The 25,480-nt window shown below is 47.8% G+C and overlaps 1 protein-coding gene across 1 annotated transcript in view; it reads right to left on the bottom strand.

The window, feature by feature from the left end:
• Positions 1 to 3,583: 3,583 nt before the first annotated feature.
• Positions 3,584 to 25,480, bottom strand: part of TNFSF18 (TNF superfamily member 18) — a 50,866-nt gene continuing 28,969 nt past the window's right edge. Inside the window, exon 3 of the mRNA XM_069231974.1 lies at positions 3,584 to 6,571. Coding sequence (XP_069088075.1) covers positions 6,159 to 6,571 — 413 coding nt within the window. The 3' untranslated portion in view covers positions 3,584 to 6,158. The remainder of the gene's footprint in view (positions 6,572 to 25,480) is intronic.

Here is a 25,480-nt window from a genome sequence, read left to right as displayed (position 1 = left end):
ATGTCTTGGCTTCTATTATGATACTGTCCCCTGATGTAATTAATTTCTCTGCCAGATATGGAGATATCCCAGTTATGATGCTGATGTATTTGAAAGAACCAAACTTGCCAACTTCATGTCATGCTTTAGGGGACTGATCTACTGAATATCGACTCCAGAATATTGTGGTGCAAGAATATCGAGAATAGAATATAGCAGGACAATTTATTGAAAAGATAAGTGCATATAGGGAAGTATAGATTTACTATTTTTAACTCCAAGTCTACGTACCTTGAAGCTATATGTACCACATAGGTACATGTATATTGAGTTTGGTATAGAAAATCTAAACTTACTTTAATGTTTATATTTTTATGCAATATGTTGTCTTCAATACTGTGCCTCATCGACATTCTGGGGTTGATATCCAGGGTGAACACCGCTTTAGGACTCTACTAGACTATGATGTGAAACGTCCCTGTAAGGCCAGTGATGCTGGAAGCACATGTGGGACTGTTGAACATATAGGTTCCTGTTGCTTTAGGATTAGAATTTCATGCTCCCCTTGCTATCATATTAACTGTTAACATCCCAAGTGTCAGCCACATATGAAAGAAGACACATTTCAGACAAAGTAGACATGAGCCCATTTTGCCAATGTTGCCTTTGTAGTTACTTCCAGGCTTCTTGGGTCATAGGAAATTGATTTCTTTGTTTTGCTAATAATTTTGGCACAGATTGACGAAATGCATTAAACAGTTTACAATATCATGCAATTCAGCTTTGGTCCATCCAGTTTTGTGCCGAATAGCGAAGGAAGCCACATAGCGAGGATATAGCGGGACCTTTTGTTAACTCTCATTAGAATTTATGGGATGCGCTACAGAATAACACTGAGTGGAACAACACCAAAGCTAACACGTGCACAGAGCTCAGATTCCAAGGTGTGGTTTTTCCTAATTTGGTGTAAATAGGTTGAGTACTTTTGACCTGCAAAACATATATTAGGCAATGTCATATGTATGTTTATCTGATCTGTAGGTCTTCACACCATCCACAAACTTTAGTTTATGTGCCACCTTGTGAACCACAAATTCAAATTTAGAATGAACCATAGAGGCGAAGACGTTTTTCGCCCGTTGTTTATTTTGGAGTTTGTGAACTTCAAAACAGATGTGCCGAAATTTCGGATCTGATACTGATTGGAAATGGTCTTAATACGAGATATAAATTATGTCTCAGAATAAAACAGCGGGTGGTCTGGGGAAAAGGGAGTTCACTAAAGGGGTTCAAGGGATAACTTCAGGTGCGTGTAAAATTGTTTTTTTCTGAAAAAAATAAAACAATAAATTGCAAAACATGGTTTGCAGGTCTCTCTTTGGGTCCGTAAACACCAAAAGTGATTCAGATCAGTAAGTAGGTGAATTAGGTGTTTTTTGCTGACCAGTTCACAAACCAGAAATTCACAGGACTGGTGTATTTAGAAAGTAGCCTCTCTCACTAACCAAATGGGCACTGCGTGAAGGATGGTAAGATGCGCACCCACAAGGTGCTGGCCTTGGTCTATGATTTTGCTCTGCCAGCTCCAGGGGAACAGGGACAGGGTAAACGGCATGGCTCAAGGTTCTGTACATGGAGACGGGTGGTTGTTGTGGCCATTGGCCATGCCCTGTACAAGGTCGAACAGGCTCAGTTGCAAGGAGAACGGGAGTGGGGCTTGGACAAAGTCCTCCACCCGCAGCAAAATGATGGGGGTGCATGGCATGTTTAGTAGAAATGGCCTTAACTAAAGGTTTTGCCCTGCAAGCTCTGGGTACACAGGAATAGGCAGAAAGAATAGTTAATTGTGGTCTCCTCCATCGAGAGCCCACTGGGCTCTGGGGGACTGGGCACTGACCTCGGCTGAAGATTTCTGGTTTTGGTGTCATGATAAATGTGTAGTGCTGTGGTCGAAGGTCACACCCTGCACCCAGAGTCCATTAGGCACTGTGAAACCAGGGAACATGGCTACAGAGCACAGTGCTTTGACAAAAGCCAGGCCCAGTGAGCTGTGGGTGCAGATGGGCTAGGGACAAGGAGTGAATTCGCTAGTAGTTGTGCCCTCTCCCCATCAATCAATGCCCCTCATCACCTCCATGATCGGTGCTCCTGACCTCCATAAAGGGGGTGATTTTAAGTCTGGCGGGCGGCGGAGGCCGCCCGCCAGACTTCCCCCTCCAAAATACCGCTCCGCGGTCGGAAGACCGCTGAGGGTATTCTGGGTTTTGCACTGGGCTGGCGGGCGACCGCCAAAAGGCCGCCCGCCAGCCCAGTGCAAAAATACCTTCCCACGAGGACGCCGGCTCCGAATGGAGCCGGAGGAGTGGGAAGGTGCGACGGGTGCAGTGGCACCCGTCGCGAATTTCACTGTCTGCAATGCAGACAGTGAAATTCTTTGTGGGGCCCTCTTACGGGGGCCCCTGCAGTGCCCATGCCATTGGCATGGGCACTGCAGGGGCCCCCAGGGGCCCCACGACAATCCATACCGCCATTCTGTTCCTGGCGGGCGAACCGCCAGGAACAGGATGGCGGTATGGGCTATCAGAATCCCCCCATGGCGGCGCAGCGAGCTGCGCCGCCATGGGGGATTCAAATGGGCAGCGGAAAACCGGCGGGAGACTGCCGGTTTTCCACTTCTGACCGCGGTCAAACCGCCGCGGTCAGAATGCCCAGCGGGGCACCGCCAGCCTGTTGGCGGTGCCCCCGTCATTTTAGCCCTGGCGGTCTTGGACCGCCAGGGTTAGAATGACCCCCAAACGCTGTTTCCAGATCGATGTTTTGAAACTTTGCTGCTGTTCAATGACGCCACGCAGCATGAAAATGGCATGTGCAAAATGTACAGCTTTGGACGGACGATCAGATTCCAAGTTGATTCATAAAATTGTGATGTCTGCAGCCAGCTGCAGACTTCAGGCACTATGCCAACCATATATACAGAGGGGGTTATTCCAACTTTGGAGGAGGTGTTAATCCGTCCCAAAAGTGACGGAAAAGTGACGGATTTACCACCAGCCGTATTACGAGTCCATTATATCCTATGGAACTCGTAATACGGCTGGTGGTATATCCGTCACTTTACCGTCACTTTTGGGACGGATTACCACTCCTCCAAAGTTGGAATAACCCCCACATTCTTTTAAAAACGACAGAAAAACTAACGAACGGATTTACATCAATGATGATAATATATAGAAAGGAAACTGAGCTCCAGGAACATTTTAAAACTTCTTACAGGAATTACAATTAGCCGATCCCCACCTATATCAGGGCCAGATGCACTAGAAAAACAATGGGCTTTACCTGCCAGTCAGTATCACTGTAACTACACAGGCGCCAACATTGCCTCCATGCTGCATGTGGGTGTTTGCGGTTTTGTATATTTCATTTGTTGAATACAAGTCCAACTTTCACCACATCACATGTTGTTACAATGACAACAGTCAATGTTCAGACCCGCTGAGTTCATTTATGATAGCAGCGCTTGCTCTTCTGTTGTCTTTCTTTTGAATACCTCACAATACAGTCAGTCCACAGTTTCATTGTTAAACTAGGCACACACTCCAGTGTTGTCAATACGTTTATTTAACCCCTTACATAACTCCAGCTAAGTAACTGTGTCTGACATTTGAATTTACATTACATAGTATATTAATAGTATTATTAATAGTATCCATATAACTTTATTATTATTATAAGAACTGTACATTATATACACATATTCAAGCACACTGACATCATCCATTATTGTTTTGTGCAAAGTTATTCTTTTCATCGTCTTCTAGGATGTGTCGTGGCCATTGTCTCGACCAAAAAAACGAAAAAGACAATTCATGCTTTTTGGGCTAATATGCTAGCATCTGATTTTGTGACAAGTAGCCTATCAGAGAATGTCTTATGCATGGTTAAGTAAAAAAAGTTTCATTCTGAGGTTCCCACTTTGAGAACCTAGGAGTTACCCTTATCAGAGCTACCCAGAGGCTAGAATTACCAGGGATCACAAGTAGGACCCCTTAGAAATAAGGAATTACCTGGGGGTCAGAAATTCCGAGTAAGAGTCTTGGATTGTTCCTCATTTGTGCCCGGAGCTTCATCCGAAATGTTCTGCAGGTTTCTGACAAAATCTTTGGGAGAAACACACAGGATCCACGGTCTTGCCAAAGATGTAACTGCAACAGGTACATTTCATTCTCAACTCATCAGACTTACAATGTTAAATAAAATCATATAAATGAGTTCGGAGTAGCACTCTTCCAATGACATATTTGCGATGCTGGTCTCTCGGCCTTATTTTGGACAATTTTAAATACATTGTTCAATATGAGGATGTAAAATTAGTGAATGGGAGATATATGAAGTACCGTAATGCAGTGTAGAAGGAGCACTGGCCAGGGCACAGTTAGCTGCAGATACATTCACTAGCCAAAGATGGCCGCATATTTACACAGCAATCTGGCCAAAGCAATTTTGGAGTGACTTTTCAATCAAGAAACTCAGCGAGGAATCAGGTAGACAGAGGCACCTTTTCTGGAAACCTGCCATTGCATCTTAGAGGGGAACTTTTCAGGTAAAGCAATTTGGAGTATATGAACGCAGCAAACAGGAAACCAAACCAAACGCATGCCAAGTTGAAAAATTGTGCATTCACAAATAAAGCATCTAAAGTAAATCAGAGATAGCATTAGTCAATTCAATTCGCCTGGAACAGTAATTAACGTTTTTGCTTCACAAACTAAGGCTTGTTCCATGCAAGAACCACATCTTAATCCAAGCCTATACGAACGGATCCACCAACCATTCCTTAAGTATTTACATAGGCAAAACCGAATTCCTGGAGCACCCATTACAACAGTGTAGCAGCCTTCCTCACCTCTGCTGAAACTGTACATTTACAAAATGAAGCTGCACGTTTTATCCTATATGTGGCGAAAGGAACTTCGATTCTTCGTGTGGCCCATGTGGGGCTTAATGGCAATGGGCCTTGAGACGTAAAAGACGGACTAACCTGTACAATCCACCACTACATCTCTATAAAGAAAAATGCTCTGTTCAGGTAGTCAAAAAACATCAGTATTGGGTACTACCAAGATGAGATGGTTATTGACATTGATAAAGGCCAAGGCCTGGCACAAGTTTAGGAGGACAGCACAGGCCATGTGTTAAAAGTATAAAACTGACACCATCTTTTAAAAAAAGCACTTCCCCCTTCTGCCTACGGGGCAGGTAACTCCCACCCATTTGGGAAGGAGACAGAGCACGACAAAAGTGTAGTACTTGACAGCAGGTCTGAGTGTTTAGGAGGTTTGGTACTCTAATAACAAATGGAAAATAATAATAAATAAATATATACAATTAAATTATTTTACAGTTTTTAGGGAGTTACTTTAGTTGTCCGGACAGAGGTTATAGCTCATCGAAATCACACCGCTTCGGATGGGTAAGCTAAGGGAAATCCTTCACTGGCTATTTGTAACTGTGGGTTGCTACTCTCAGAAGCCAGTAGGTAGACACCTACTTATAGTCAGACTCATCATGGCTGCTGTAAGTTCAATTTGACCACCAAATCAGCGAAGGCCCAAATGCATTTTTTTTTGCCCTGAGCTAAAATCTCATTGCGCTGGGCCAAAACAGCATCAGTGCCAGTCATAAAACTAAGAGTATGTTAGGAGAGGAGACTTATATCTAGCCATTAGAGGAGATATGTTTGTGTTTAACACGAAAAAGATGCACCCCTTCATTTCCAATGCCAATATTTGGGATCGTAGGGGCGACTGACGAGACTGATGTCAATAGCGTCCTCACTGTGACACGTATTTGGCACGGGCGATGTGCTTTATTCGTCCCGCCATTTTAGCATTTGTTCTCTCATTGAAATCAACACGGGAACCACTGGATTGTAACTTAATAATCACAACCGAATTACTCAAGCACCTTGTTATTCACGCATCTCTTAACTTCATGTAGAAGATGAAGCACCTTTCTTTCCCCGCACTGAGAAAATATCCAAGGAAAGGTAATGAGGGTGGGTGAACAGTTTTATAGTTCTATAGGCCGAAGTCTTAACTGCACATCTGCAATAGTGCAAAACGTACTTCATATTCAGAAGCACCCAAAAAGTGATGAGTCAATGTGCACCACACAGCTCACGCTGATTCCTGGAATAGAGCGCTCAAAGAGACTGTGATTGGCGCAAGTTCATAAACCCCCCAAAAAGTCATATCTATATCTATATTACTCAAAGCGTTGAATTCCAAATATAGACGTTCACCTTTCTGCAGCTGGTAGGGGTGAGCCATTGATATATAAGGCTGGCATGAATCACATTTGATGCCATTGACATACTCTGTCATTTTGTGCAAGATCCCTTTTCCTCCATTGCTTTCCTTTCTGAGCTGAACTGTAAACGTATCATTGTATGGCCCATTTCCCATGGGCTTGTGGGTCACGTGTATGTAGATGACGTAGACCCCTTGCTTGAGGATCTCCAATTTCTGGTCACCTATTCGAAAGTGGTCGTTGCAGTTCTCCATGGTCCAATTCCAAGAATTTTTGTCAGCTGTAAAGAGAAAATGGACTTGCGTTATGACCTCATAACTTACGCATAAATAGTTGAAAATATAAGAGTCATATACGTTTGGATTCTTCTTTATTCTCGTGGAATACAACTTGCCTACATCTGCATATATGCAGGTATTTAGGGGGTTATTACAACTTTGGAGGAGGTGTTAATCCGTCCCAAAAGTGACGGTAAAGAGACGGATATACCACCAGCCGTATTACGAGTCCATTATATCCTATGGAACTCGTAATACGGCTGGTGGTATATCCGTCACATTTGGGACAGATTAACACCTCCTCCAAAGTTGTAATAACCCCCTTAGTTTCTCCCTAAATACCAAGGTAACCCACGAAAACATAATTCTTCAAAGAAAGTTTATAAAATCCACACTCCAAGTCCATACCACTACTCCCCAGCAGCCATTCAGCATTTCTACCTACAAACACTGCCTCTCTCCCCTTCACCTGATCTATGAAGAGATAACTTTCACAGCTAACTTTCACAGCTAACAATAAACTCACCCCTTTGCTCTCCCCCAACTGCGGGACACCATTCTTCGAATCACTCCTCAACTCAATGTTCAGTCAATGTTTATAAAAGGGTCAAAATCCACATCAGTGATGATGACTTGAAGATGTGCTATGGAACATGCACTCATACACATGTGGACCTGATAGGTCTTACTGTTCTATTTTGTTGTAGTGTACCCATATAAATTCTTGGTTGTGGGGTGAGACACCAGAACAGACCCACATCAAGTTAAGGAACTTCCACTTACCAAACAGAACAGAGAAGATATATATTGGGATCCGTCTCACACAATACACTGTGCTTCAAAATGTACGCTTTTTCACTTTACACAACTCTCTTGCGTACAAAAGCTTGCCTTGTCTCGGCAACCTCTCAGACGTTGCATTCACATAACAATATTTGCTCACAAAATCTATGAGAAGAACACAAGGGTAGGAAATCCAACATTTGCCACAGTTATAGAGACATTATTAACCTACTCAGCCGGAGTGACACACAGATTTCTGATAGACACACAGATGATTTGCTGCTGGTGAGAAATAATGTACTTGGGTACTACTTTGCTATGCCCTTCAAGTATTGTAATATTACGTTTCCTTTTAGACTTGCCTACAATGCGTTTAGTTTATAGGGAGTATAAGAGCAGCCAACCAAGTGGAAGGAAAATTTATTTATGTGCGGAGACTTCTCTTCTGGGAGTGTGAAGGGGCTCCAGGGTTATAGGGGGGGCCGTGGACTAGAGGGCAGACATTAACTAAAAGGCATTTTCCTTTGGAATTCTATCATGATCACATTTAGGTGGGCAGATGGATTATCACAGGCAACGGTGATTCACCAACAGTGAACCTCCATAACATCTATCTACGGGAACTAGGGGTTATATTCGTATTTATTTGAAGAATTTAAGGAACATTTCTAATAGAAACACTGTGCATTTCCACCCACAATGGTGATGGTTTAAGAGTGCCAAGAATCAATCGTCCAAAGTAAGTTTTGATGTCCACTAAAAGAGGCCACCTAGTCTGTGGTGGGCAGTGACTGGAGTATGGGGGGACACAGTTTTAGACAGATGATATAGGTGGTCAAGAGATCTCCAAGGGGCTTTTTTTACAAGCGACTTGCGCTGCTGGTGCATCACTTTTTGTCATTCACCAGCAGCGCAGGCTGAAGGCCCATATCTACAAGGCCAGACTAAGGGGGTGATTCTAACTTCGGCGGGCGGCGGAGGCTGCCCGCCGAAGTTCCCCCACCAAAATACCGCTCCGCAGTCGAAAGACCGCTGAGGGTATTTTGGGATTTGCCCTGGGCTGGCGGGCGGCCGCCAAAAGGCCGCCCGCCAGCCCAGGGCAAATCAACCTTCCCACGAGGACGCCGGCTCAGAATTGAGCCGGCGTAGTGGGAAGGTGCGACGGGTGCAGTGGCACCCGTCGCGTATTTCAGTGTCTGCATAGCAGACACTGAAATACTTTGCGGGGCCCTCTTACGGGGGCCCCTGCAGTGCCCATGCCATTGGCATGGGCACTGCAGGGGCCCCCAGGGGCCCCGCGGCACCCCCTACCGCCATCCTGTTCCTGGCGGGAGTCCCGCCAGGAACAGGATGGCGGCAGGGGGTGTCAGAATCCCCATGGCGGCGGAGCGCGCTCCGCCGCCATGGAGGATTCTGCAGGGCAGCGGGAAACCGGCGGGAAACCGGCGGGAAACCGGCGGGAGACCGGCGGGAGACCGCAGGTTTCCCGCATCTGACCGCGGCCGAACCGCCGCGGTCAGAATGCCCTGCGGGGCACCGCCGGTCTGTCGGCAGAGCTCCCGCCGACCCTGGCCCCGGCGGTCTCAGACCGCCGGGGTCAGAATGACCCCCTAAGCCACTTTGCGTTGCTTTCCATAGCTTTTTAGATTTGGAGTAAGGCAAAGAAGCACAAGTCACTGAGTTGCCTTAATTTACATCAAAGAGGCCTTCTATGGGTGTTGCAGTGGGTATTCCCATGAAACATCCATGGATTTGACGCATTCCCAGATTTACAAGATTTCGTGAACCTGGAAATGTGTCTAAAGCCTAAGGAAGGCACAACCTAGAGAAATATCCTTATTTCTCCTCGTTTTTCCTCTTTTTATGTGTGCTGCAGAATGCAGCACACAGAAAGGTGTAAAACACTTCCATTGATTGTTTTTGTGCAGGAAGGTGTGCCTTCATGCACAAAACAATCATTCCTGCAACACATTTTATGAAATAAGAGCTACCTCAATCTAACCAGCTTTAGGAAAGTGATTTATTACTTAGGGACCACCACAAGTGATAAAGTCACTAACCTGTTAGGTCCAGACAAATGTTTCAGTAAGTTAAACCTGTGCTCAACTATGCTAGCTATTGCACAAATCACACTGGCTTAATTTAGAGAGAACGTGTTAAGCATTTAGAAGTATCAAAACAGCTACAAAGTCGAACACACAACACAATAAAAATCCAACTCGAATATAAAAATTTATAAAAATTGAGTGAAGCTTAATAACCAAAAGTGTATCAAAATGACAAAAATCTAGTAGGGGAACCAGAGGTTTGAAATGTTAAAGATTTAAGGTGAAAAGCACAAAGAAAAAAGTAAAGCATCATTCAGTAACCATTTTTTTGACCAGGTAGTAGGGTTCGAGTGAGTTTATAATTGGATCTGCAGGTGGGCACGAGTTTATGCTTCCCATGGATTCCCCTCACTTTCCCTCTATATATATATTTTTTATGACTCCTTGGTTTTGTGATACTTGATAGTACTGTTTTTATGTATTTCCAAAGACATTCTACTTTATAAGAATTCATGTTTTGACTATTATGCTATGCAAGTTCTGTTTTTACTATGTAAATATAGACCCAACAAGAGATTGAGAGTCCGAGCTTTCAAATTAAACCTGACCTAAGTTTAGGCAGGTAAGCATTTTTTTATATATACACCTATCAATATTTTTTCCTTTCTTACTATTGCCAGTATGGCCATGATCACCACTTCTTTTGTTGTCCCACTGATAAACACTAATTGTGTAATTCTCCGAATAGGGTTGTGATATGAGTTAAGTTATTTTTTTCTCTGTTATTTCTATCCTCCCATAGGTATGGCTCAGTTCTTCAGAAAACCAACAGGAACTGGTGTGAGTAGAGTCTCACATAGATGTTGTTTTTTTTCATATTATTTTGCCTTTTAACGTATGAATTATCTTATAACTCCTGGAGAAGAATTTATCTAGTCCCTAAGAAGCACCAATTGATCTGTATGGACATAGCAAGGTGCAAAACATGTTGACTTATTGGAGTGGAATAAGTAATAACTTTTAGAGCCACTCATTTTTTAGAGTATAGGTCCATTACCTCCATTACTCTAATTCTATTTTTAATCTTGACCTACACTTCCTTGTTCTAATAAAATTGGTTCTCATGGGAGAGTTAGAGCCAATTTTAACACTTTTCTTTCTCACCAGTCTTTTTCAGCTTTTTGTTTTTTCTCGAAATTCAGGCAAAGAGGCCCTGCCAAGGGTCCCATCAGACATTGCAGCACCAGTCTGACGTGGAGCAAGCCCAATTATGATACATGAGGGACTCTGCTTCTGAATTTACCCATACCTGAAACACCTGAAATTTTTGGGTGTTGTCGTGTTTGTTCTGGAACAGTGTACTTTGTTAATTAGCATAACAAAGAACCCCATGTAATACGAAAACCACGGCACTATTAGTTATACCCATGTAGAAAACAGAAACAATTGCAAAGCCAACAGGACTGGCGTCAAAGTGCCAAAGGCTTTCATAAAATCTGTACTCATGAGCGGCGTGCACCCATGTTATTTACTATGGTAATGGCTGGGGAGCAGCAAAATTGTTTTTTTCTGCACATGGACAGGGGAGATAAACTGAAATTGATGAACCGTGATGATTCAAGTTACTTTTCAGATGTAAACTGGCCCATCATGCTCTCCAATATAAAGACTTCCTAGAAAGTGGAATGATTTCATGTAGCCTGTGATTAATGGGTAAAACTCTGGATGGTGTTAAAGTCCACTCCATGCCAATTCTTCAAAATAAAGTGTATAGCAATATGTAAGCAGACAGCTATGTATGCCATCAAGCCATGTATATATTTTCCAGTGAACGTAAACGCTTCTCAGTTTTGCCAAATGGTCATCCACTACAAAAAACTGAAGAGAAGTATTCATGGTTTACAATAGGAAACAAAAATCATGTGTGTATGCCTATGCAGTTATAAAGTATTTTCCAAAAAAGGCTGCAGGTCTCGGTGCCTTGTAAAAGCCAATTCTACCAGTTGCCATGACCATCAGAACTATTTTTTCCTCAATTGTATGGGTTGCGTTTTTAAACACGGAATCTCTGGCCTGTACAGCCATGGTCTGCAGATGCAGTTCTGAAGAATGTCTCAGCTTCCCTCTTCCCATATAGACAGACCCCGGAGCTAGCCTCCAAAGACTGAGGCTTTGTAATGAGTACTGTTACTCTGCACAGCTCATTTGAAACACCTGGACACCTTTGTGCAATCGTTGTGGAATGCACTTTGTACAGTGTAGTAAGAGACTTACCCGAGGAGGTTGAACAGTGGGTGGTTGATCACCTAATGCTGCGGAATGGACTTTGCTCAGACACTGCGACTACGGCGCCCCTGGCTGGTTTTGGCAGTGCACTGGGGTGCTGCGGCGCACAGTTTGGGAACCATTGCTCTAGTGGATGGCATAACACGTGCTGCAGTCCACAGGTGTCATTACCTTTCCATGTTATGGGTGAAGTTTCTACACTATGGGGGTCATTCTGACCTCGGCGGTAAAAGTCCCTTACCGCCGGTCAGAAGTCCGCCATTCTACCGCCGCGGCCACGGTAAACCGCCACGGGCATTCTGACCCACAACTGACAAACCGCCAAAAACCCGACATCCACGGAAGGCCGCCTCATCAGCGGTCAGCGATAAACTGGAGATGGCCAAACCTCCACCGTCACGCCAACACAAACACACCCATGCCATTACGACCCACGAATCCACGCGGCGGTCATTCAACCGCGGTATTCCATTGGCGGTACACACCGCTGCGGTCAAAATACACACACCTTTACAAAACACAGCCACATTGGACAATTCGAAATACGCACACCTGATACACATACATACACCACTCCCACACATCCAATCAACTATAAAACACACACCCACATCACCCACAAACCCCCACTACTAGAATTTCGGAGAGAAGGCAAGAGAGAGAGAGAGAGAGAGCACAGCTATCGAAAAACCCAACACACACAGGAACACAACATCATCACCCACACTACATCCACGCACAAAACACCACACACCACCACACACACACCACACTCATCACCACAAACACCACCCCACACCACCCCATGGCACCCCAAAGACACCCCAGGTTCTCGGACCAAGAACTCAGGGTCATGGTGGAGAAAATAATAAGGGTAGAGCCCCAGCTATTCGGCACACAGGTGCAGCACACCACAATAGCTAGGAAGGCGGAGCTATGGCAAAGGATCGTCGACAGGGTCAACGCTGTGGGACAGCATCCCAGAAACCGGGAAGACATCCGAAAGCGCTGGAACGACCTACGGGGGAAGGTGCGGTCGATGGTGTCAAGACACAACATCGCTGTGCAGAAGACTGGCGGCGGACCCCCACCCACTCCACCCGAATTCACAGCATGGGAGCAAGAGGTCTTGAACATCCTGCATCCTGAGGGCCTCGCTGGAGTAGGCGGAGGAATGGACTCTGGTAAGTCTAATCTCAACTACTTCACCCCCCCCCACCCACCAGCATGCCAACCCACACCCCGCCCTCACCCCCAACCCCCAGCACACATCCTCCCTGCCAATGTCTCACCAGCACAACCCACCCAACACAACCCCAATCCCTGAATGCCACCACAAACCATGGACACCCATCACCTAAGCATGACCACTGCACATACCCATCCCCCCTCACAAACCACCCTCACAACTCCTCCCACAAGGGAATGCCAGCACTGGGGGACAAGGGCACCCACAAATCGCACGCCATGGCACACACAGAAGCAATAACCATACTCTTTTACCCCTGCAGGGCCCGAACGCCAACACACCGGCCAGGAGGGTCCAGATTTGTCCATCCCGCCCCCAGAACAGGCCCCCAGTGATGACAGCAGCTCTGTCGACCTAGAACCTGATGACCAGCCCGGACCATCAGGGACCTCTGGACAGTCGGTTCTCCACACACAGACACTGGCCACAGCAGACCCAACCTCCTCTGGGAATACCAGCACAGCTCCCACCCAGCGGGCCCAAGCCTCTGTCTCGCGGACGCGTCAATCAGCGGTGTGTCCGCCACTACAGGGCACCCAGGCTGACCCACCACCCCAACAACAACAGGGACCTGGGGGCAGTGGTAGTGGGCACACCGTCCAGGGGACAGAGGCCCGGGGAAACAGGGCAACTGGGAGGGCTGCTGTGCGAGAGGGGGTTGAACGGCCCAGGGAACCCACTCTCCAAGAGGCCCTCACCACCATCATGGGAGCATACCACCACTCCCAGGAGACGATGGCGACGGTACTGGCCAGGTTCCAGGAGATCCAGGCACAGCAGGAGGAACGGTACATGGGGTTCAGAGACGAACTCAGGAACATCGGTACCGCAATGGGGACCATCGTCCTGGCCCTCAACCAGATAGTCACCACATTGCGGGACCATGTGGCACCCCAAAGGGCCCCTGTCACCAGCCCGGACGACGAACAGCCTACCACCTCCGCCGGCGCTAGTGGACAGGAGGCCCCCACACCACGACAGGCCACCAGAACCCCACCTCCTGCTGAAGATCAACCACCCCGCAAGCGGAACCTGAGATCACACAAGAAGACAGAGTAGGATGCCAAGACCCCCGCCAGCATAAGATACCCCCTGATGTCATCCCACTGTCCCACATTGTCACCCTGTCCAACCTTGAACTGCCCCTGCTCCATCCTTCCACAGGCATATGGGCAATGCACCTGTGCTACTTAGAACTGGACTCTGCCATGGACATTACTCCACCCCCACCCATCACCGTTTTACTATCATGGATCTATACGCAGCACTTTAAATAAATCCCCAATTGCACTTCAAATGTCAGGAGTCTGCTTGTATTCTTTACAAATGTATTACACATAACGGTGCAATAATGTTCATTTACATTGTGATGACAACATACCAGTGTCAATAAGCATTAGTCCATGGGCAAACAAAGCAGAGGTCACGCTGTGGGTCATACAGCTCGGAAAAGGAAAGGGAAAGTCAAAAATCAGTGAAAAGGAACTGGGGGGAAACACAGAAAGTAGAGATGCAGGAGGCCAGAAGTAAATGTAAAATGGCGTGGGTGATTCTTACCTGTGTGCTACTGAAAATAATGTTGTATAACTGTGTCCCTGTTGTCCGTGTCGTCCCCGTCGTCTTCCTCCTCTTCACTCTCCACAGGCTCCACAGCTGCTACAACACCACCATCTGGACCATCCTCCTGCAGGAAAGGCACCTGGCGTTGCAAAGCCAGGTTGTGAAGCATACAGCAGGCCACGATGATCTGGCACACCTTCTTTGGTGAGTACATTAGGGATCCACCAGTCATATGGAGGCACCTAAACCTGGCCTTCAGGACCCCGAAGGTCCGTTCTATAATCCTCCTAGTTCGGCCATGTGCCTCATTGTACCGTTCCTCTGCCCTGGTCCGGGGGTTCCTCACTGGGGTCAATAGCCAAGGCAGGTTGGGGTAACCAGAGTCACCTATTAGCCACACACGGTGTCTCTGTAGCTGTTCCATCACATAAGGGATGCTGCTATTTCGCATGACATACGCGTCATGCACTGACCCCGGGAACTTGGCATTTAGATGGGAGATGTACTGGTCAGCCAAACAGACCACCTGGACATTCATCGAATGGTAATTTTTTCTATTTCTGTACACCTGCTCATTGTCTTTTGGGGGTACTAAAGCCACATGGGTCCCATCAATGGCACCAATGATGTTGGGGATATGTCCAAGGGCATAGAAATCACCCTTCACAGTGGCCAAATCACCCTCCTCAGGGAAAACAATGTATCTCCGCATGTATTTCATCAGGGCAGACAACACTCTGGACAAAACCTTAGAAAACATAGGCTGAGACATCCCTGATGACATGGCCACTGTTGTCTGAAAAGACCCACTTGCCAAAAAATGGAGTACTGACAGAACCTGCACCAGAGGGGGAATCCCTGTGGGTTGGCGGATGGGGGACATCAGGTCAGGCTCCAGCTGGGCACACAGTTCATGTATAGTGGCTCGGTCAAGTCGGTATCGAAGTACAATATGTCGTTCTTCCATTGTCGACAGGTCCACCAGCGGTCGGTACACGGGAGGATTCATCCTTCTCCTCGCAAGTCCCAGCGGACGGTGCCTAGGAAGGACAACATGGAGCACAGAGTCAAGCAACCCACAGGTTCGTTCACACAGCTTGCACAGTACACGAATCGCTATGCATTGAAAGGCTTGTATGAGTGGCAATGCAAGGCCTAGGCCTGTGTGACGCAGTAGAAATTAAGATATGAGGGCCCTTGAAATGGCGGCTGCCTGACCTGTGAAGTGTGACAGGGGGATGTGAGGTCACTGCGCTGGCATGGCACACCGTGGCGGTAGGCGGTCGAAGACCGCGGCGCAAAGCAGCATTGGTTAACATTGAACCCTATGGGTCTCAGGAGCCAATGACGATGTGCGCCGGCGGGCGCGGTACGCTCCGCCGCGGTACGCACCGCTGCGGGCGTGACCGCCATTTTCTATCTGATTAATCACTCGAGACCTGATCATCCACAGGAGAGGACCTATACTGCAAGTGCTGCTGTGACCTCGGTCTGGAAGAGACAATGGCTGCTGCGACTGGGGAAAGGGCCCCTGCCTTCACTTCAGAAGAGTTGGAGAAACTTGTGGATGGGGTCCTGCCCCAGTATGCGCTACTCTACGGTCCTCCAGACCAACAGGTAAGTCCACTGGGTGCACGTTGAATGGGCTATGCCTGGGTTGTGTATGGTGGATGTAAGATGGAGGGGTGGGGAGCGAATGAGGAGTGCAAGGCACGACAGATGAGAGCATGTGCCACATGGCAGGGTTGGGGAGGGGGGGGCAATCACATCTAACATGCAGAAAATGTTGAAATTTTCTTTCCCACCCTATACATGTCAAATAGGTCAGCGCCCATCAGAAAGTCGACATTTGGCGTGCCATCGCCAAGGAAGTCCGGGACCTGGGGGTCCACAACAGACGGGGCACCCACTGCCGAAAGAGGTGGGAGGACATCCGCCGCGGGACCAGGAAGACCGCAGAGTCACTGCTGGGGATGGCCTCCCAACGTAGGAGGGGTGCCAGTCGTACCTTGACCCCCCTGATGTCCCGGATCCTGGTGGTGGCCTACCCCGATTTGGATGGGCGCGTGAGGACATCACAGCAGACACAAGGGGGTGAGTACCAGCACATTCTGCTATCTTTACACGCAGTGGAGGCGTCTGGGTGGGGGAGGAGGGCTGTGGGTGACATTAGGCCAGGGCGCTTTCTGTAGTGTAGTCCCCTCCTTTAGGCATGGCCCTGTGCCCCCGCCCCCCACCTCTGTAGGGTGCCAAGTACGGCAATCCATGGTCCAGCATCACCCATGTGCGCATTTGTTGTCCATAGACCTGTTGGCCTAGTCACAAGTACTGAGTAGTGTACCCCGATTGCGCGGCGTAGTGCATGAGGCTCCTGTGTCTGTCCTCTCCGCCAACGGTGTTGTCAATGCATGCACTCAACCTGTTTTTATTTCTCCCCCCACCCTTTTTCTTTATCTTCTTGTGCATGTGTGCAATAGCATCATCAGGCGGAGGAGAATTGGCATCGTAGCACGAGGGAGCTGCAAGTCACAAGGCCCCGGTGGGCCATGGTACAGACACCGAGGTCACCAGTGATACGGAGGGCGAGGGGAGCACCACAACGGGGACCCGTGGTGACACCAGCGACACCGACACGTCCTCGGAAGGGATCTCCCTAGCGGTGGCGGCAACATCCGGGCCCCCCGCCTCTACAGGTACAGCCGCCACCCAGCGCACCAGCTCCGCCCTCCCAGCAGCCCCTCAGCCTTCACTCCGTGCCCGCTCGCCCAAGAAGGCGGGCATCTCCTTCGCCCCAGGCACCTCAGGCCCTGCCCCTGTTACCCCTGCTGCCCTCAGTGAGGAGGTCATTGACCTCCTACAGACCATCATTGTTGGGCAGTCTACCCTTTTGAATGCCATCCAGGGGGTAGAGAGGGAGGTGCATCGGAGCAATGCATACCTGGAGGGCATTCATGCGGGTCAGGCTGCCCATCAACGATCGTTCAATGCTCTGGCCTCAGCACTGACGGCAGCCATTGTCCCTGTTTCCAGCCTCCCTCTTCTGACTGCCTCCACCCTGTCTCTGTCTCCTGTTCCTCAGCCTATCCCATCCACACCATCAGACCAGCCTGCACACACCTCAACACCCAAGGGCAGTTCATCCAGACATAAGCACCACAGATCACACAAGCATTCACCCAAGCAACACCCAGATGCAGACATGCCAACTGTCACTACCACCCCTGTGTCCCCCTCCTCCTCGTCTCCCTCCTCCCTCCCTGTGACGTCTCCACTCACACCTGCATGCACACCACCATCAGCCAGTACTTCCATAACCAGCACACCCTCCAGTACAGTCCGCACACGTGCAGTCACCACCCCCACTGCCATTTACACGTCCCCTGTGTCCTCTCCCACTGTGTCTGTCACCCCCTCTTCCAAGACACACAAACGCAGACAGCCACCCACCCAACAGCCATCCACCTCACGCCAGCCTCCGTCACAAGCACCTGCACCCAAAGACAGCACACCTCCTACAAACACATCCTCTTCCTCCATTCCCATACCCACTACACCTACCCTTTACATTGGTCCTAAAAAACTTTACCTCTCCAAACTTAACCTCTTTGCCCCAACTGACCCACCCCCTCCATCTGCTAAGAGTCCCAAGAGCACCTCAGCCACCACCAGCCCTGCTTCAAGTGTCAGCATTGTGCACGGGTTTTGGAGTCCACCCTTTCCCAGCACTGATACATCGGCCAGCAGCAAGGGGACAGCCAGCCCCCCCTCTGGAAAGAGGACCCGTAAAATCAAGGGCCCCCACGAGAAGACTGACACGGCTGCCCCCAAGGAGCAAAGTCCTGGGCCGTCACCTGCCACAACATCCAGGGGAGGCAAAGGCCAGAGAGCCTCATCGAAGGAGGGCAAGGGCAGCAGGGCGGAGAAGACAGCCAGCAGGGGCGCGGACCAGGAGGGACCCACAAGCCCCATCCCGGGTATGAGGGAGGACACCCACGGGCCCAGGACTCCGTCACAGAAGGGTCCAGCAACTGCACGGTCGGAGGGCGACTAAGCAGGGAGTCCTGGCCAGGTCTGGCTCCCTTGATTGACTGGACAAGGACCGCTGAAGAGGGCCCCGCCGTGCAGCAAGGCACCGCTGAAGAGGGCCCCGACGGGCAGAAAGGCACCGCTGAAGAGGGCCCCGCCGGGCAGAAAGGCACCGCTCCGCTGGGCCTCGTCGTCTCAAGCACCGCTCCGCTGGGCCCTTCCTGTCAAGCACCGCTCCGCTGGGCCTCGCCGTCTCAAGCACCGCTCCGCTGAGCCTCGCAGTCTCAAGCACCGCTCCGCTGGGCCCTTCCTGTCAAGCACCGCTCCTCTGGGCCCCGCCGTCTCAAGCACCGCTCCGCTGGGCCCTTCCTGTCAAGCACCGCTGGCCCATTGACAGTGCTGGTTCTGTGTCGAGCTAGTGTTCACGCTGCACTCGGGGCACCCTGCCTCCTCCATTACCTGTGGAGTCTGTAATCCACCTGATGGCCTGTGTCTCTGCACTCCCCAGGATGGCAGAGTGGGCAGACCACCCACTGTAGAGACTTGTGAGACTGTGGCTTTGCACTCCCCAGGATGGCAGAGTGGGCAGACCACCCACTGTAGAGACTTGTGAGACTGTGGCTTTGCACTCCCCAGGATGGCACAGTGGGCAGACCACCCACTGTAGAGACTTGTGAGACTGTGGCTTTGCACTCCCCAGGATGGCACAGTGGCCATGGTGGACCCTTCGTGGATCTGGCGTCGTGGACTCATGTGGCTGAGGTGCACCCCATTCCCTTCCCCCTGAGGAGCCTGTAGTTTTGTCATCTGATGCCCCAGCAGTGTTCTCTCCAACGGACTCAGGTCTCCTGTGTGGGCTTTGCCCATGTGTTGATACACTTTGGCCCACGGACAGTGGAAATTTAAGTGACTGTGCAGGACTTATTGCCTATGTTTATCGGTTTCGCAAGGTTCTTACTTGATTTTATTGAATTCATATTGCTATTTTACCATGACTTCAATGACCCTCTTTTATACATAAATTTTGATTCTCACTTTAATTATGTCTTTGGATTATTCCGGGGGGTTTGGGTGGTGTCACTGTGACTTGGTGCTCTGCATTGGTGTGTAGATAGTTGGGGGGGGGTCGCATATGTGTGTGCACGTAAGCTTTCGTCCTCCCCCCTCCCCTGTGTCGTAGGTGCAGTACTCACCGTTGTCGTCTGCGCCGGCGTTTGTACTCGTGGTAGATGAGCAGGTAGACAATAGCTGGTAGGATGTTTAATTCGGGTTCCATGCTGTTCTCCGTCCTCGTGGAGTGTGTATAGGTGAGCGTTTTCCTGTTCGTAGTCTGTTTCCGCCGTGTTTTTATCGGCGGGGCTCCCGCCCCGGAAAAGGTGGCGGATTGGTGAGTTGTGATAGTGTGGGCGGTACATTGTCTGCCGCCTGGCTGTTGGCGGTGACCACCGCGCTGTTTGTTTGTGCCGCCGTGGCGGTCGGAGTGTTAAAGCGGCGGCCTGGGTTGGCGGTTCCCGCCAGGGTCAGAATTCAATTTTTTGGACCGCCAGCCTGTTGGCGGGTTGGCCGCCGCTTTAACACTGACCGCCAGGGTCAGAATGACCGCCTATATTCTGTGGCCTTAGAGGAGTTGTAAATTAAGCAATTAAGGATTAGCTAATTTGTACATGTTTTAGGAGTCAGAGCACATTCACTGTGCAATGGACGGCAGTACCGCCGTTTCCAAAGTCTAAAAACCAGAAATAAAACTCTGCAAAAAATTGCAACCATATATAAAAGCAACATTTTTTTCCCATCAATATATATGTGTGTGTGTGTGTGTGTGTGTGTATATATATATATATATATATATATATATATATATATATATATATACATATACATATATATATATATATATATATATATATATATATATATAATCTGTATGACGGCTTGAATATTATCATAAAATAAGCATATAATAACAAATCTGATCTATAATTGGATGACTTTAAAAAGCTAAAGTAATTCCGGTCTGACATGTTTATCTAGTTTAGAATCATTTAAGGAAAATTATCACGGACACAAAATCAGTGATAAATACGTTTTGGAGATCAAGATTGGAGATCAGTTTCTCAGATCCTGGTAGAAAAATGCCAATATCACAGTTTCTTGTCAGAATCCGCATCAAAGTGTCATGAGTTGCCTGCTGGATATCATACCAACATAAGATTGCTGTTACACTGAGTATCTCAGTGATTGTTTTATCCAGACTCAACACATAGGAATAGATTTCAGCAAACCCAGTGCTTTCTGAAGAGGGTTAATCCTTGCATTATAGTGTAAGCAAAGATCAATTTTTCAACAGACAACAACTTCCAACCTAATTGATTGTCTTCTATAAGCTCTAAACGATAGTATTCATGTACCAGATCTAGGGTTGTCCACTAATCATCTAGACCTGAATTTGTATGCTTTACTGAATGACATGGAATAATTTGTCACTAAGGGGCTTGCATACGTTTTGCCACAGTGGAAGGAATGGCGTACAATGGCATTCCACCTGCACAGCCAAACCCACATTCTGTTGAGTGTTGAGGAAACTGCTTTGTAACTGCAAGAAGAGTATCCACTAGTTCCACTGGGGGGAAGCCTTGACCCAGCACTGACCGCCAGCGACCCCAGAACCCCGCCGGCCAAATTATGAACATTTCTGTGGGCCGGCAGGTGGAAACATTGTTTCCACTCACCAGCTCACAGAAAGGCCCGGCCGGGACATTGGAGCCACCGTCAATGCCTCTGTGCAACAGGTGCAGCTGCATCCATCGCGTGACCTGCGCGACGGGGCACTGCACCAGGGCCCCTGTACTGCCCATGCAAAGTGCATGGGCAGTGCAGGGACACCCCCTCTGCCAGCCTTTCCCTGGTGGGTGAACCCGCCAGGAAAAGGCTGGTGGAAATGGGAACATTATCATTAACATTAGGCTGCCTGACGGCGGAAGCCTGGCAATGAGTGAGGGCTGCCGATGGCGGCCCTCATCCGGTCCATTATGCGGCGGGTTGTTCCGCCATGCTGGCTGGCGGTTTCAGCTGCCAATGCCGGCATGGCGGGACAACCCGCCATGTTCATAATGAGGGCCTTAGTGTGGGACGACTGTCACTTATTTATTTCTCCCCCCGTTCTCCATATAATGCATTATAGACACAGGCAGGAAAAATCATTAAAGGCCCCCATGCTTAAGGAAAAAGCTCTCTGTGTATTTTACCATTCTTTTTTTTTCAAGAAACAAACTGGAGCTTTTGGAGTTTGTTTCATAAAAGCAGAAAAGTTTGCTGAGCTGCATGCGGGGTCAACAAACTTCACTGCTGTAAAATGAGCTATTGTGGCAGCAGCTTTCTTCACAGCAATGAGATCTCCACCAGGCAGGTGAGGATCTCTAAATATGATGGACAGCCTCAGCCAAGGTGGTGGTGGTTATGAGGCCCTCCCTTGTGGTGGCACTATGATCCTATGGCCAAGGGCTGAATAAGGCCTTAAGTTATTAGTCACAAAGTAACTCTCTAAAAGTGATAATCCATCCTGACAAACATAACTCATTTGTTGGAACTGGGCACACAAGATTTAACATTACGATCTAATTTTGATTTAAAATGTGATAATTCTGGAACTGTAAGGGTTAAATGATTCATTTCAATGGTTCTACATTCAAGGATACCATCTGCAGCCGATTGGACAGTACCATAAGACCTACAGTCGAAGTGGACTTTCCTCAGTGTCTCCCTCATGCTAGACGGTGGCATATATTGCCTATTACAAAGCCAAAGTTGGAGCAAGATGGTTCAGGGATGAAGCAGGGTCATCACACTTTCAGTTCTGGAATGATCATTGCAGGACCCAACTGCTTCATGATTTCAATGTTTGTGGATTGGATCTGCCAAACCCAGAGGTGCTAACCTGGGGTGCAAGGTCCTTGTTCATTTTATGCAGCTCACGCCAAACTTTAGAGACATCCCTACGAAGAGAGACAAATGCTTTTTGGAGAGCTCTACAACAAAACATGGAGCACTTTCTGAGGAGTCACAGGTTGTAAAATACACTTGAGAGGAAACGCATGCCACAAACGTCAGTGGCGGCAGAAACGCACAGCCTTAGATTCCCAACAAGGGCACTCATTTCTACACAAGCCTTTAAATGTTGGTGCGGGATAGAATGGGACCAGTCGGGAATAGTCTATGAAGGTGGTCTGGGTCACAGTGCCAAAGCAGGTCTATGGCAATGTGACTACCACACTGCAGACATGCCTTATGCCTTTGGGTGAATGTCACAACAAAACATGCAGCATTACAAACGGACTCACAGGTTTTAGAATACACTCCGGAGGAAACAGAGGTGACAAACATGAAAGGCGGTACGGATGCATAACCTTCAATCCTCACAAGGACATTCAGTCCCAAAGAAGTCAGTAAATGTTAGAGTGGCATACAGTTGTTACCTGTAGGGAGTAAATAGTGTATGAGGATGACCTTGTCCATAGTGCCGAAGCAGCTCTATAGTGATGTAGTTAGCTAGTTTTGCACATCCATCACACATGCATAGTGCTGCATTCTGCTGTCTTGGAGCATAATTTTCCTTTGCTCCTCAGAGCCGGTAGTTAAGCAGGACTTCTGATCCCTGTGTAAGATGGCTGTCAACTTCGACAATGCAGGAATTCCAACCTCGGATGGATTAGATGGATAGCCATCAGAAGCATCATGGAGATGGTGGAGTGACAAGGCAAGTGCCTGACCTTATTTCATCATCTGGTAATCGTGCTTCGGCAAAGTGACAGGGAATTGGGATGAGAAGAGGAGGGCACAACTACTTCCTTATCCCTTGCAGCTGTTTAGTTGTTTGCGGTTACTACATAAAACTGCACTCTGCATTGTACTGAACCTTCCCAAGTTCAAATCCTCCTCATGCGGGATCATACACCTTGGCGATCATGCCCTGGCTGTGTCAGTACTCTACACAAAAATAAAAATAGCCCAGATGACGGCCATATAAAACAGCAAAGTTACATACTGTGGTGGAGGGGGCACTTCACCGAGGGCAGCAACGCTCTAACTTTGACCCTGATAAATGTATACACACCCCAGATTCGTTGCCCCTGGTGCGCTGCTGCCCACTGCTACGGAATTATAGCCAACTAAGGTGCAATGACCTTCCAGCCTTCCTGTGCTCCGTGCCCTATTGCGCAAGGAAAGGCATCGAAGCAGGGAGATCCTCACCTGAAATTCCCCGTCCTTCTTCACTAACGGCTCTCTCAGAGCTAGAGCTGCGCCTTGGTGTTTTAGAGGTAAAATTGTGCAGTGCACATGAGGCATATACTTTTATTCTGGTACAGTAGCTTTACATATTTGTGTGTTGGTTTGTGTGTGCCTGTGTTTTTGTTCGTGTGTGTGTGTGTATGTGTATGTTTGTGTGTGTGTGTTGGTAATACTTTCTGTGTGGCTGTCTGTGCTTATGTTTAGACAGCAACTTTGTGTGCCTTTGGGTGGGTTATTTGTGCTTATGTATGTTCCCGTGACTGTTTGTGTTTCATGATCATCTATTTGTGTGGGCCAGTTTATCCATGTGTATGTTTGCGCTCTCGTCACGTGTGTGCCAGTCATTAAAACAGAATGCAGGGTGTAATAACAGGATTTGACACTCATGAGATCAGGACTTTGACATAAATATGGCTATTAATTTGGTTTGACAGGAAGCCTACCAATTTAATAATAAAAATCTGGTTAAATCACAGTTCATGGAGTATCTCTGCTCATCCCCTGGCAGCTAGGAATCAAGCAGCTGGCAATCGCCAGAGAAGTGCATGTTAATTTCAAGAAGTATCAACAAAAATTAAAACAAGAGCTCAACTCAATAAAATTCCCTAACCAATTTAGTAAAACAAAGAACATTTTTTTATGAGGAAACAGACACCAAAAATGTATAAGAAGTGGAGATATGAATTTTAAAGCTTTAAAGACAAAAAGCACACACCAATGAAAAACAGTAATTTGTGGTTGGCCAGGGCCTTGGTGCGATTTCCGTCTGACCGCAATGGAGCAGAGATTGGATACATTAAGCGGATGATCAAAGTCAAAATATTCAACTTCTGACCTAGGCCCTCATTAGGAAATAGGTGGAATAGGGTGAGGTAATTACCATGTGTCGTAAATACCTCCTATTCAAAGTTTGCAACTTGTAAATGAGGCATAACATGGAAAGTTGTTATTTAGCACATCAATTTCTGCATGTTTTGCCTTTTTTTCAGGCCTCCCCCAATACAGTTTGGCAGTTCTGACCTGGCAAAATCTGCCAGAGGAAAAGTGTGAGATAATTATCACACATCTTTTAATTCCGATCCCAGTGCAAACAAGCATTTGCACAAGGAGCAGAATTTACTCCTGAACTTGTAATGAGGGCCAATGTCTCTGAATTGGAAATCAAAATCTATCCATAGACAGGGTCCCAGGCTGAGGATGGCATAGACCCTTGAACTCAGATATGATGTCATCAAGCTCCCATTGAAGCTATTGATTATGGCACCAAAAGCTTGGAGTAGGACAAAGCTGGATTGCTAACTGCAGCGGATAGATTTGTCACCTTCTCCAGTTCAAGTTTTTACCTTTGGACTCAGTGAATTTTGTAGTTGTCAAATTCTCCAGGGGAACAAGGCTGGAAGCTGTAGCTGATCAGGACTCCAGAAGGATGAATACCTTCATTGGAAGGTTCGGCTGAATTACTTTTTGCAGCAGCTAAAAGCTCTGAGTGGATAAACCTGGTTTTATTGCCTGCCTTGCATGTGCCCTGCTTGGGTAAGTTTCAGCACTCTCTCCTGATCCTCCAGAGGAGGAAAAATGACTAAATTCCACTTTTCTCCAACTGCTAATAAAAGTTCTTTCTGTTCATACCTTCAACCCCAGGACCTTATGGTGGGCTTCTGGGCACTAGATCT

This window comes from Pleurodeles waltl, chromosome 4_2 (genome assembly GCF_031143425.1).
Source record: "Pleurodeles waltl isolate 20211129_DDA chromosome 4_2, aPleWal1.hap1.20221129, whole genome shotgun sequence".
NCBI lineage: Eukaryota > Metazoa > Chordata > Amphibia > Caudata > Salamandridae > Pleurodeles > Pleurodeles waltl.
This window is presented reverse-complemented; position numbering and strand designations above follow the sequence as displayed.